The sequence below is a fragment of the Artibeus jamaicensis genome, unplaced genomic scaffold (assembly GCF_021234435.1).
Source record: "Artibeus jamaicensis isolate MK-2021 breed Jamaican fruit bat unplaced genomic scaffold, CSHL_Jam_final scaffold_2375, whole genome shotgun sequence".
NCBI lineage: Eukaryota > Metazoa > Chordata > Mammalia > Chiroptera > Phyllostomidae > Artibeus > Artibeus jamaicensis.
This window is the reverse complement of record NW_026522032.1, coordinates 1,457,346-1,470,965: the sequence shown is the minus strand read 5'-3', so window position 1 is coordinate 1,470,965 and position 13,620 is coordinate 1,457,346. Positions and strand designations below refer to the sequence as shown.

The 13,620-nt window shown below is 39.9% G+C and overlaps 1 protein-coding gene across 5 annotated transcripts in view; it reads left to right on the top strand.

Moving 5' to 3' along the window:
* Positions 1 to 13,620, top strand: part of EDA (ectodysplasin A) — a 371,738-nt gene that overhangs the window by 108,813 nt on the left and 249,305 nt on the right. Inside the window, exon 2 of one of the 5 annotated variants that reach the window (XM_037133126.2) lies at positions 166 to 230. The exons of the other annotated variants lie outside the window; for them this stretch is intronic. Within the exon in view, the coding sequence (XP_036989021.2) occupies positions 166 to 177 (12 nt within the window). The 3' untranslated portion in view covers positions 178 to 230. Of the gene's footprint in view, positions 1 to 165; positions 231 to 13,620 lie in introns of those variants that run through there. 5 annotated transcript variants of the gene reach the window in all.

Below are 13,620 nucleotides of genomic sequence, written 5' to 3'. Positions count from 1 at the left end.
TGCATAGGGTATTTACTATCAATGGAGCATGCAGGACTGGAAGTTGCTCTGGGTGAGTCAGTGAGTGAGTGGTGAGTGAGTGTGAAGACCTGGGACATTACTGTATAGGACTGTAGACTTTATCAACACTGTCCCACAAGTCATCCCCCTGCTTCCTTTCAACAGGGTCAGAAATAGAACATCGAAGCTGTCAATGCTGCTCCATGAACAGGGATGTGGGCTGGATTGATTGGAAATATCAAGGAGAAACTGGCTGGGTAAGGCGTAGATCATTAATAGTGACTTGTCAGGAGGGAGTAGAAGGTGGCTTGAGGATCAGTGGGATATAAGAAATCAAGATGGAGACATTAAAAACCATAGGGGATTATCATGGGAATGATTTTTATGGCTATTCCATGTTGGAGCAGTGGTCACATCAAGGAACTTTGCAGTACTAATATTTTTTTCAAGAGCATATTTAGCCCTGGCTCGTGTAGCCCAGTGTATTGAGAATGGGCTGTGAACCAAAGGGTCGCCAGTTTGATTCCCTGTCAGGGCACATGCCTGGGTTGCAGGCCAGGTTCCTAGTGGGGGCCACGTGAGAGGCAACCACACACTGATGTTTTTCTTCCTCTCTCTCTTCCTTACCTCTCTCTAAAAATAAATAAATAAAACCTTTCAAAAGTACATTTTAAAAAACCCTGTTGTTAATTAACAGCTTAAAAATAAAAAGAGCACATTTAACATTGAGAGGGTATAGAAATGAGGATTCTTTATTTTGAGTTTGGAAATTTGGTTTTGGTTCCATTGACCCTATCTGACATAAAGGGTTGTCTCTGGCATTGAATTGATGGAAGAAATAAAAACTTATTGATGCTTTGCATCATTACAACCTGAAAATATTTTTCCAAAGTACAGGGGCAGGATGGCTTCACAAGACCTCAGAAAGTGAAGTGACAGAGGCACTGAATACCTGTTAAGGTAGCTCCTGAGGACTTCTGTACTTGCATAGGATTTCAGGTCCACAGCAAAGAATTGACAGAAATGTGCCTTGGCCAGTGTGGCTCAGTGGATTGAGTGCTGGCCTGTGAACTAAAAGGGCCGCTGGTTTGATTCCCAGTCAGGGCACATGCCTGGGTTGTGAGCCAGGTCCCCAGTAGGGGGAGCTCAAGAAGAAGCCACACATTGATGTTCTTCTCCCTCTCTTTCTCCCTCCCTTCCTTTCTAAAAAAATAAATAATAAAATCTGAGAATTGACAGAAATGTTCATTGAAGACCATCAAGCTAGATTTGGGAGGGCTGTAGTGTAATATGGAGTACTGTGGGGACAGGCTCCTCTGTGCTGAGTGGAGCAGGTCAGTGGCCGACTGGTTGGGATATAATGTGTACACTCAAAATTGAGGTGCTATGAGTGAGTGGGAATCTACTGCCAAGACCCCTAAATATTGCTCTTATTAGAGAAAAAAATATTTCTCTAAATTTTTCTAGAGAAAAAAGAATTCTTCAGAATCACATATCATTCATGTCCTACAGGAAATAAAGCTTCATTATATAAAACTCTTTTATAGGACCACCATTGTACATTCATAAGCTCCATGGTAGGCAGACACATCATTATGTGATACATGATTATACAGACATTTGGAATCCCCACATCTTCTTGCTAGATTAATCCTTTATCATTAGGTAATACCCTTTGCTGTAATTTTCTTTGCTCTGAAGTCTCCTTTATCTGATACTAATATAGTCATTCTTTTTTTCTTTTTTAAAATTATTTTTTAAATTTTATTTAGTTATTTTTCAAGTACAGTTTTTTGTCTATTTCTCCCATCCCAGCCCCTTTGCCCCGTGCTCCCCACCTCCCTCCCATTTCCTCCCCCCCAGTCCTCATCCCTGTGCCTTTCATACTTGTTCCTCAAAATCCCTCCCCTTTTTTCCCCTTAAATTCTCTTCCCTCACCCCTCTGGTCACTGACTACTTGTTCTCTATTTCAGTGTATTTGTTTTTATTCTGTTTGCTTGTTTGTTTTGTTGTTTAGCTTCCTGTTAAAGGTGAGATCATATGGTATTTGTCTTTCAACCCCTGGCTTATTTCACTCAGCATAATGCTTTCCAGTTCCATCCATGTTGTTGCAAAGGGTAGTAGCTCCTTCTTTCTCTCTGCTGCATAGAATTCTATTGTGTATATGTACCACAATTTTTTGATCCATTCATTTACTGACGGACACCTAGGTTGCTTCCAGCTCTTGGATATTGTAAATTGTGCTGCTATGAACATTGTGGTGCATAGGTTCTTTGAAATTGATGTTTTAGGATTCTTGGGATATAATCCTAGCAGTGGAATTGCTGGGTTAAAAGGCAGGTTGATTTTTATTTTTCTGAGAAAATTCCATACTGTTTTCCATAATGGTTGTACCAGTCTGCAATCCCACCAACAGTGAACTAAGGTCGCCTTTTCCCCACACCCTCTCCAACATTTGTTGTTTGTTGCTTTGTTTATGATAGCCATCCAGACCCATGTAAAGTGGTATCTCATTGTGGTTTTAATTTGCATCTCTCTGATAGCTAATGATATTGAGCATCTCTTCATGAGTCTCTGGATATTCTGTATGTCCTCCTTGGAGAAGTGTCTGTTCAAGTCCTTTTCCCATTTTTTAATTGGGTTGCTTGTCTTCTTAAGAGTGGAGTCGTGTAAGTTCTTTGTATATTTTGAAGATTAAACCTTTGTCTGAGGTATCATTGGCAAATATGTTTTCCCATACAGTTGGTTGTCTTTTTAATTTAGTACTGTTTTCTTTAGCCATGCAGAAGCTTTTTATTTTGATGAGATCTCATTTGTTTATTCTTTCCTTTATATTCCTTGCTCTAGGGGACATATTGGTAAAAATGTTGCTGCATGGAATATCTGAGATTTTCTTGCCAATGTTCTCCTCTAGGACTTTAATGGTGTCACGGCTTATATTTAAGTCTTTTATCCACCTTGAATTTATTTTGGTGTATGGTGTAAGTTGGTGCTCAAGTTTCATTTTTTTGCACATAGCTTTCCAGTTCTCCCAACACCATTTGTTGAAGAGGTTATCTTTACTCCATTTTATGTTACTGCCCCCTTTGTCAAATATTAATTGACTGTAGAGAGTCGGGTTGATTTCTGAACTCTCTGTTCTGTAGAATTGGTCCATGTGCCTGTTTTTATGCCAGTACCAAGCTGTTTTGATTACAGTGGCTTTCTAATACAGTTTGATATCAGGTATTGTGATCCCTCCTACTTTGTTCTTCTTTCCCAAAATTGCAGCTGCTATTCTGGGTCGTTTATGGTTCCATATAAATTTTTAAGTGTTTGTTCTATGTGTGTGAAATATGCCGTTGGTACTTTAATAGGTATTGCATTAAATCTGTATATTGCTTTGGGTAGTATGGACATTTCGATAATGTTAATTCTTCCATTCCATGAACATGGTATATGTTTCCGTTTGTTTGTGTCTTCCTTGATTTCTTTCTTCAGGGCTGTGTAGTTTTCTGCATACAGGTCTTTTACCTCCTTAGTTAGGTTTATTCCCAAATATTTTATTTTTCTTTTTGCTATATCGAATGGGATTTTTTCCTTGATTTCTGCTTCTGCTGGTTCATTGTTGGTATACAAAAATGCCTTTGATTTCTGGATATTGACTTTGTATCCTGCTGTTTAGCCAAATTCACTAATTAGCTTGAGCAGTTTTTGGGTACAGTCTATAGGATTTTCCATGTACATTATCATGTCATCTGCAAACAGTGACAGTTTTGCTTCCTCCTTTCCTATTTGGATGCCTTTTATTTCCTTTTCTTGCCTGATCACTGTGGCTAAAACTTCCAATACTATATTGAATAAAAGTGGTGAAAGTGGACATCCTTGTCTTGTTCCTGATCGTAGTGGAAAAGCTTTTAGTTTTTTCCCATTGAGTATGATATTGGCTGTAGGTCCCTCATATATGGCCTTTATTATATCGAGGAATGCTCCCTCTATTCCCACTTTGCTGAGTGTTTTTATCATAAATGGGTGTTGTACCTTATCAAAAGCTTTTTTCGTGTCTATTGATATGATCACGTGGTTTTTGTCTTTGCTTTTGTTTATGTGATGAATTACATTTACTGATTTGTTTTTTCTTTAAAAAAGTAATGTTTGTATGACATTTTTTTCCAATTGTTTTCCTTTTCAACTTGCCTACATTATTGAACCTGAAGTGAGTTTCTTGGAAAGAATATATTATTTTTCTGAGTCACTCGTTTTTATCTACTCTGTAAATATTGGCCTTTGGGTTATTATATTTCAACCATTTACATTTAGGGCAAAAAAATATGTATATGTGGTGCTTAGGTCCACCATTTTATTAGGTATTTTATTTGTTTTCTGTGGTTTACATTCTTTTGTTTCTCTTGTACTCCCATGGGTTACCTGGACATTTTTTACTTGATTTATTCATAATGTCTTTGAGTGCATCTCCTTATATAATTTTTGTAATCATTATTACAAAATGGTTATTGGATATTACAATACACCTAATGCAGGGACGAGAACTAAGGGGGGGTGGAAATGGGAGGGAGGTGGGGAGCAAGGGGCGGGGGAGGCTGGGATGGGAAAAATAGACAAAAAACTGTACTTGAAAAATAACTAAATAAAATTAAAATTAAAAAAATAAAAAAATAAATTTAAAAAAAAGAAAAAAAAACAATACACCTAATGTAAGTTATAACAATCTACTGGTAGCATTTTACCACTTAAGTAAAATTTGGAAATCTCATTAGTCTCTTTACCTTCCCCACATTTAAATATCATTGTTTTGAGTATCAGATGTTATGATTTTTATTTCAATCCTCAAATAAAGTTTATGAAATGCAGGAGAAAAAGGATATTCTATTGTATTTCTTATATTTCTGCTCTTTTCATTGTTTCTTTTTTCTTCCTGATGTTTCTTCTTTTATCATTTTACTTTGTGTTTGAAGAACATCTTTTTGACGGTCTTTCCGAGTAGGTCTGAAAGCAACCAGTTCTTTTAGTTTTTCCTTATCTGAGAATGTGTTTCTTTCTGTTTCACTCTGGATGAATTGTTTCACCAGATGTAGAATTCATGGTTTACAGTCATTTTCTTTCAGAACTTAGAAAGGTATTGTGGCCCTTTTTCCTGGCTTCCATGGTTGCAGAGTAGAGAATCCTTGGCCTTTTGAATCTGCATTCTCTTCTCGGTAGCATGTCATTTCTCTTTGTCTGCTTTCCAGATCTTCTTTTTGTCTTTTGTTGTTAAATTTTTAATTAGGATACATCCTTTCATGGATTTCTTTTGAGTTTATTTTGTTTGGAGTTGATTCAGTTTCCTAGATGTATGTCTTTTACCAAATTTTGGAAGTTTCCACCATTATTTTTTCAAATATTATTTCATCTTAACATCCTTTCATTTTCTTTCTGGGACTCCAGTGATGCAGGTATTGGATCTTTTGTTATTGTCCCGCAGATACCTGGGGCCCCGTTCATGTTTTTATTTTTTAAGTCTATGTTTTTTTTCTCTGTTGTTCAGATTGGCTGAATTCTACTGCTCTGTTTTTAAGTTCACAAACTCCATTATACTACTGAGCCTGCCAGCAATCTTTTTTCTGTTACCATATATATGTTATTTCTCTAGTTTCCACTTGTATGTGTTTTAAAAAATGTTTCTATTTCTATGTTTTCATTTGTTTCCAGAGAATTCAGAATTTTTTGAAGCATTTTTATGATGGCGGCTTTAAAATCTTGCCATTTAATTCTTATATCTGATTCACACCAGTTTTGGCCTCAATTAATTATCTTTCTCCTTCAGGTTGTAATTTTCTTGGCTCTTGTTACCACGGGTGACTTTTTTATTTATTTATTTATTTATTTATTTATTTTTTTTTTATTTTTTTTGAATTGTTTATGCTGTTACAGTTGTTCTATTCCCCCCTTCATTCCCCTCCACCCTGCCCCCCCAACCCCCCCATTACCCCCCTTTAGCTTATGTCCATGTGTCTCAAGTCCTTTAGGTTCTGTATTTCCCATACTATTCTTGCCCCCCCCATCTATTTTCTATCTACTGTCTATGCTACTTGTTTTCTGTACCTTCTCTCCCCGTCTTCTCCTCCCACTCCCCTGTTGCTAACCCTACTTGAGATCTTCATTTCTATGTTTCCACTCCTGATCTAGCTGTCCTTTTAGTTTGCTTTCGTTTTAGGTGTGGTTGTTAATAACTATGAGCTTGTTGTCCTTTCACTGTTCATGTTTCTTTAACTTTTTTTCTTAGATAAGTCCCTTTAACATTTCATATAATAAGGGCTTGGTGATGATGAACTCCTTGAATTTGGTCTTATCTGAGAAGCACCTTATCTGTCCTTCCATTCTAAATGAAAGTTTTGCTGGGTAGAGCAATCTTGGTTGTAGGTCTTTAGTTTTCATGACTTGGAATATTTCTTTCCAGCCCCTTCTTGCCTGTAAGGTCTCTTTTGAGAAATCTGCTGACAGCCTGATGGGGACTCCTTTGTAGGTGATTGTCCCCTTAGCTCTTGCTGCTTCCAGGATTCTCTCCTTCGTTTTAATTTTGGCTAATGTAATTATGATATGCCTTGGTGTGTTCCTTCTTGAGTCCAACTTTTTTGGTACTCTCTGGGCTTCTTGGATTTCTTGGAAGTCTGTTTCCTTTGCCAGATTGGGGAAATTTTCTTTTATTATTTGTTCAAATAGTTTTTCCACTGGTGGTTGTGTCTTTCCCCCTTCTGGTACCCCTATAATTCGGATATTGGAGCGTTTATAAATGTCCTGGAAGTTCCTAAGCTTCTCCTCATTTTTCTGAATTCCTATTTCTTCATTCCTTTCTGATTGATCATTTTTTTTTCTTCCCTTCTGGTTCACTCCATTGAGTTGAGTCCCAGTTTTTTTTTCATCTCTATGGGTTTCCTGTGGAATTCCATTCATTTCCCTTAATTTAGCCTTCATATGTTTCTCTAATTTGTGGCTATAGTCCACCAGATCTGTGAGGAAGCTGACGACCAGTGTTTTAAACTGTGCGTCTGAGAGATTTGCTATTTCTTCGTCACTTAGATTTATCTCCGGGACTTTGAGGTCCCCCTGCGACATTTTTGGTCTGTTCTGGCCCTTTAAGTGAGAGAAGCGGCGCCTTGGAGTCCCAGGTCGCTGGGTTGTGACGCTGTATGTGGGGGCGTGGTCAGAGCGGGAAAATGGCGCCGCCGCTGCTGCCGCCTCCGCCGCCGCCGCTGCAGCCGGTCCCCCGCTCACTCCCTCACCCGCGCGTAACCGGGCACCCACAGTCAACTCGCTGCCACCGCCTCCCCACTGACTCCTCCGTAGTCGCTCACCCGGTGGGCTGCTCACTAGGTCCAATCCTGGGTTTGGAACCCGTGCGACTGGAATTGCGCAACTGGATTCCACGCCCGCGCCCGGGTCGGTCGAGTTCTCCTTTGTAACTCCTCACCCGCCGCCGGTTTCGCCCCTTACCGGTCGGGCCGAAGAATTTGTTGTTTGCGGACTTCCGAAAAGTTCAGTTTTCCGTGTTCTGGTTGTGTTTTCTGATGCTAATATTTAGTTGTCCTTAAACTTGGTTGTGAGAGGAGGCAGGCACATCCACCTTAATCCTCCATCTTGGTGGAAGTCCCACGGGTGACTTTTGACTGTATCATAGATGTGTATCTATCACATTTTGTGACTCTGGGTTCTGTTTTTTTTTTAATAACAAAAATATTATTCTGTGTATTTTCTTTTTTTAATTAATTTATTTTTATTGATTGTGCCATTACATTTGTTCTATTTCCCCCCTTCATTCCCCTCCACCCTGCCCCTGTCCCCACCATTACCCCCATTTAGTTTATGACCACGTGTCTCAACTTCTTTAGATTCTATATTTCCCATACTATTCTTGCCCCCCCATCTATTTTGTATCTACTGTCTATCCTACTTATTTTCTGTACCTTCTCCTCCCACTCTCCTGTTGCTAACCCTCCTTGAGATCTTCATTTCTATGTTTCCACTCCTGATCTAGCTGTCCTTTTAGTTTACTTTTGTTTTAGGTGTGGTTGTTAATAACTGAGTTTGCTGTCCTTTCACTGTTCATCTTTTTTTAACTTCTTTGTCTTAGATAAGTCTCTTTAACATTTCATATAATAGGGCTTGGTGATGATGAATTCCTTGAATTTGACCTTATCTGAGAAGCACTTTATCTGTCCTTCCATTCTAAATGAAAGCTTTGCTGGATAGAGCAATCTTGGTTGTAGGTCTTTAGATTTCATGACTTGGAATACCTCTTTCCAGCCCCTTCTTGCCTGTAAGGTCTCTTTGGAGAAATCTGCTGACAGTCTGATGGGAACTCCTTTGTAGGTGACTGTCCCCTTATCTCTTGCTGCTTCTAGGATTCTCTTCTTCATTTTAATCTTGGCTAATGTAATTATGATGTGCCCTGGTGTGTTCCTTCTTGGGTCCAACTTCTTTTTTTTTTAAACATTTTATTTATTTATTTTCAGAGAGAGGGGAAGGGAAGGAGAAAGAGTCGGAGAGAAACATCAATGTGTGGTTGCCTCTCATGTGTCCCCCACTGGGAACCGGCCTGCAACCCAGGCATGTGCCCTGACTGGGAATCGAACCTCGATCGCATGGTTCACAGGCCCGCGCTCAATTAACTGAGCCACACCAGCCAGGGCTGGTCCAACTTCTTTAGGACTCTCTGAGCTTCCTGGATTTCCTGGAACTCTATTTCCTTTGCCAGATTGGGGAAGTTCTCTTTTATTATTTGTTCAAATAAGTTTTCCACTGGTGGCTGTTCCTTTCCCCCTTCTGGAACCCCTATAATTTGGATGTTGGAGTGTTTAAAGATGTCCCGGAGGTTCCTAAGACTCTCCTCATTTTTTTGAATTCTTGTTTCTTCCTTCTTTTCTGTTTGGTTGTTTCTTTCTTCCTTCTGGTTTATTCCATTGATTTGAGTCCCAGCTTTATTTCCATCACTGTTGGTTCCCTGTGCATTTTCCTTCATTTCACTTAGTGTAGCCTTCATTTTTTCATCTAATTTGCGACCAAAATCAACCAATTCTGTGAACATCCTGATCACCAGTGTTTTGAACTCATAGGTTGGCTAGCTGTTCATTGCTTAGCTGTATTTGCTCTGGAGCTTTGATCTGTTCTTCCATTTGGGCCTTTTTTTTTGTCTTGTCGCACCTGTTGTGTATGAGGGGCAGAGTCTTAGGTGTTCACCAGGGCGGGACAACTCATTCATTTATGTTGTGACACAGTATGTGGGGGCAGAGTCTAAGAGGGAACAATGGCACTTGCTCCACTCTCTGTCAGGTTTCAGTCCCTTCTGTTGCTTCCCCCAAGCAAACAGGGCCTTTCTGGTTCTGATTCCCATGTGGGTGGGCTTGTATACATTCTAGTACCCTGTGGGTCTCTCCAACAAACTCTCCTGTGAGGCTGGGAGTCTCTTCCTGTGCCTACACCCCCAGAGGTGTTTTTTTTTATTTTATTTGATTTTATCAATTATGCCATTACGTTTGTTCTATTCCCCCGTTCATTCCCCTCCACCCTGCACCCCCTACCCCCACCATTCCCTCCCTTTAGTTTATGACCATGTGTCTCAAGTTCTTTAGATTCTATATTTCCCCTACTATTCTTGCCCTCTCCCCTATCTATTTTCTACCTACCATCTATGCTACTTATTTTCGGTACCTTCTCCCCCCTTCTCCTCCTCCCATTCCCCTGTTGCTAACCCTCCATGACATCTTCATTTCTATGGTTCTGCTCCTGATCTAGCTGTCCTTTTAGGTTTGCTTTTGTTTTAGGTGAGGTTGTTAATCACTGTGAGTTTGCTGTCCTTTCACTGTTCATCTTTTTTAATCTTCTTTTTCTTAGATAAGTCCCTTTAACATTTCCTATAATAAGGGCTTGGTGATGATGAACTCCTTGACTTTGACCTTATCTGAGAAGCACTTTATCTGTCCTTCCATTCTAAATGAAAGCTTTGCTGGATAGAGCAATCTTGGGTGTAAGTCTTTGGATTTCATGACTTGGAATACTTCTTTCCAGCCCCTTCTTGCCTGTAAGGTCTCTTTGGAGAAAGCAGCTGACAGTCTGATGGGAGCTCCTTTGTAGGTGACTGTCCCCTTATCTTTTGCTGCTTCTAGGATTCTGTCCTTCATTTTAATCTTGGCTAATGTAATGATGATGTGCCTTGGTGTGTTCCTTCTTGGATCCAACTTCTTTGGGACTCTCTGAGCTTCCTGGATTTCCTGGAAGTCTATTTCCTTTGCCAGGTTGGGGAAATTCTCCTTTATTATATTTTCAAATAAGTTTTCCACTCATGGCTATTCCTCTTCCCCTTCTGGCACCCTTATAATTCGGATGTTGGAGTGTTTAAAGATGTCCTGGAGATTCCTAAGTCTCTCTTCATTTTTTTGAATTCTTGTTTTTTCATTCTTTTCTGTTTGGCCATTATTTGCTTTCTTCTGGTCCACTCCATTGATTTGAGTCCCAGTTTCCTTTCCATCGCTATTGGTTTCCTCTGCAATTCTCTTCATTTCAATTAGTTTAGCCTTCATATGTTCCTCTGATTTGTGACTAAAATCAACTAGTTCTGTGAGGATCCTGATCACCAGTGTTTTAAACTGTGCATCTGAAAGTTTGGCTATTTCTTTATCGCTTCGAGTTATGGGCTCTGGGGCTTTGAGATCTTCTTGGGCCATTTTTGGTTTGTTTGTTCCTGTTAAGTATGAGGAGGAGAGCTTTAGTCTTCACCAGGGCGGGGCCACCCAGGTAGCTTGGTTGTGATGCTCTATGTGGGGGCGAGGTCAGAGCGGGGCAATAGCCGCTCCCTCTGCTGCTTCCTGCCACTGGGGCCTGCTCGGTCTGTCTCACTGCTCACTTTTTCACCGGTCTATCTGTTCACGAATGTGTGACCATGGTCAGCCTGCCACCCTGCGCCCTTGCTGGGTCCGCCTGTCGCTCACTGTGTCCGCCCGTTGCAACCACATGACTGGGATCTGTTCGCCTGAGTTCATCTGACCGAGTTTTCTATGCAACCCTGCTCCACCAGCTGCTGGCTCCGCCCCTCTTACCGGCCCGGATGAAGAATTTGTTGTTATCAGTCTTCTGAAAAGTGCAATTTTCTGTGTTTTGGCTGTGTTTTCTATTGCTAAAATTTTGTTGTCTCTAAACTTGGTTGTGTGAGAAGGCATAGGGTCTCCACCTATGCCTCCATCTTGGCGGAAGTACCCCCACAGGTGTTTTCAATCAGTGTTTTGAGGCTTTATTTCTTCACAACGCCAGCTTGTGCACAGTGCCTTGCTTCACAATTGCCACCTCACTGGGTCTGCCTGTTGCCACCCTGCTCCTGGGGTCTGCCAGCCACTGCCTGCACGCCTAGGGTTCACCTGGTGTTGTCTTGCACATCTGGAGTGCCTTTTGTGCCTGGTGCCACCATTTTTTGTGCTGCGATCCCTCTCCATCCGCCTGACTCCACCCCGCTTACCAGTCTGGATGAATGTGTCTATTTTATCTCTTTGGTTGTCTGACTTCCATACAGTTCAATTTTCTGTCAGTTCTGGTTGTTATTTTATTTCTAAATTATCGTTGCCCTTATTTTGGTTGTGCAAGGAGGCACAGTGTGTCTACCTATGCCTCCATCTTGGCCAGAAGTCCTCTTTTTCTTTCTCTTTAATAATCAATAATATATCCTATGCAACTTGCTTAGAATTTAGCTTAAATTCACCGCTTACAAACAGGACTTTCTGTTTTTTGAAAAATCAAGACTACATTTGCCTGCTTTCAGGCTTCTGTCCCTCTCTCATTATTTACAATTCTGTCTAGACAGCCGTTTAGAAATCTTAGCCCCTATTCTTTCTAGAGTGCTGGAATGTGGGGACAAGTGTTTCTTAATCTCTTCTTGTGTCTCTGTTTTCAGTTTCCTTTTACTTATGCTTGTTGTACCCTTGCTTGTTTCTTAACAGAGGATACATGAAAATAAAGTAAGAATTGGGGTAGATTTTCTTTCCCTTTGTCACTTCACAATATATTTCTTCTTATTGCTGATGACAATTTAAAATCCCCTTTTGTTACCCTCAGAATAAATGTCTCTCTGAGGCTCAGGTTGTTTTAGTGTTTTGTAGCAGGTATATGCTTCTCTGTTCCAGTTGTTATCATTGGTTATATCTCCTTAGTGACATCAGTAGAGCTACATGTGCCAACTTGAGAGTCAGACAGACTTAAATTTGATACTCACCACTCTGTTTCTAGATGTGTGATTTAGGATTAGCTATTTAACCTCTGGCTGAGGAAGCTGAAGCTCAGGTTAAATCACCAATCCCCAAAAGTGGAAATAATAGAGTACTACTAATAGGACCAACTTCATAGGGTCGTTATGAGGATTAAATGAGGTTATGAACACTAAGCTTGTGGCACAGTTCCTGATACAGACTAGCTACTCAATGAATGCTATTCATGTTGTTATACATTTTAAAAATCTGATATTGTAGAGAATTTCATGGCTATCTCTTGATACCTATCCTTTTCTCCTTTATCGTAATTTTATAGAAAGGATTTTGTTTTTGAGAGCCTCTCAGTTAGTTTATGTAAATTAAAGTTCTCAGGGAAGGTGATTGCTTATCTTCGAAATTGTGAACTTTCATGTAATTTAATTGCATCTGGCATTTTGGTGCCCATGCTGCTGATGGTCCTCTTACTGAGTAGTAAATGCAAATATTCCACAGCCCTGACTCCATGCAATTGATGTGTAGGTGTTAAATTAGCCTTTATGCTTAACCCTTCATAAATATTTCAAAATACATACCTCATGCGGGTACTCTGGCTTGCTTCTACATGCTACAAAAATTCTCACTTGTCAGACATTTCACATTATCATCATATGTCCTACCTGTATTTCTTACTGTGTTATAAAATAAGTTCATGGTTATAGGACATCAATATTTCTCTGGTGAAAATGAAGTATATAAGATACCAGATTTGAACTCTCTGGACAAGAATCCTATCTAATGTACTGTTTTGTATAGTTGCCAATCCATTGTCATTCAATGCTTGTCACTAACCACTGCACCTAAAATTGTATGAAAGTCAGCAAATGGACATTAGTATGTGTGTATTCCAACTAACCTGTTTCTTCCAATGTGTTTTTCTTTTGAGTTAAAGTTGGTAATCTTTTTAATCTTGGTGAATTCTTTAGGTTTCAGGTTTGATACCTATAATTCTGGAACCTCCCAAAACTATCTTAATTAGAGGCGTGTTGGAATGTGTTTGAAATTTTTCTGTTGTAGTTCAGTTAGTTCTGGGCAGTGTTATGTAATCTTAGGGATGTGAGTTTTCTTCAGGGATTCAAACTTTCCTCCACCTATTTTTTTTCAGCTCCTCACCTCCTTCTTTGGGGAGAAGAATTAAAATTGTTGTTATTCTTCTGGAGATGTTTGGAACTAAAGTCTTGCTAGCAATAACCTTTGAATGTTGTAGACTGTTTTTGAGGGCCAGCACTGGTGTTATGACCAATGTCGAACTTGGGTAATTTCGATTCCAGTGTCAGGAATCTAATTGAAATGGCCTAAGGTCTAGTATTTTCCTTGTTGGTATTATGGTGATGTGGTGGCTAGGTGGGCACTATGC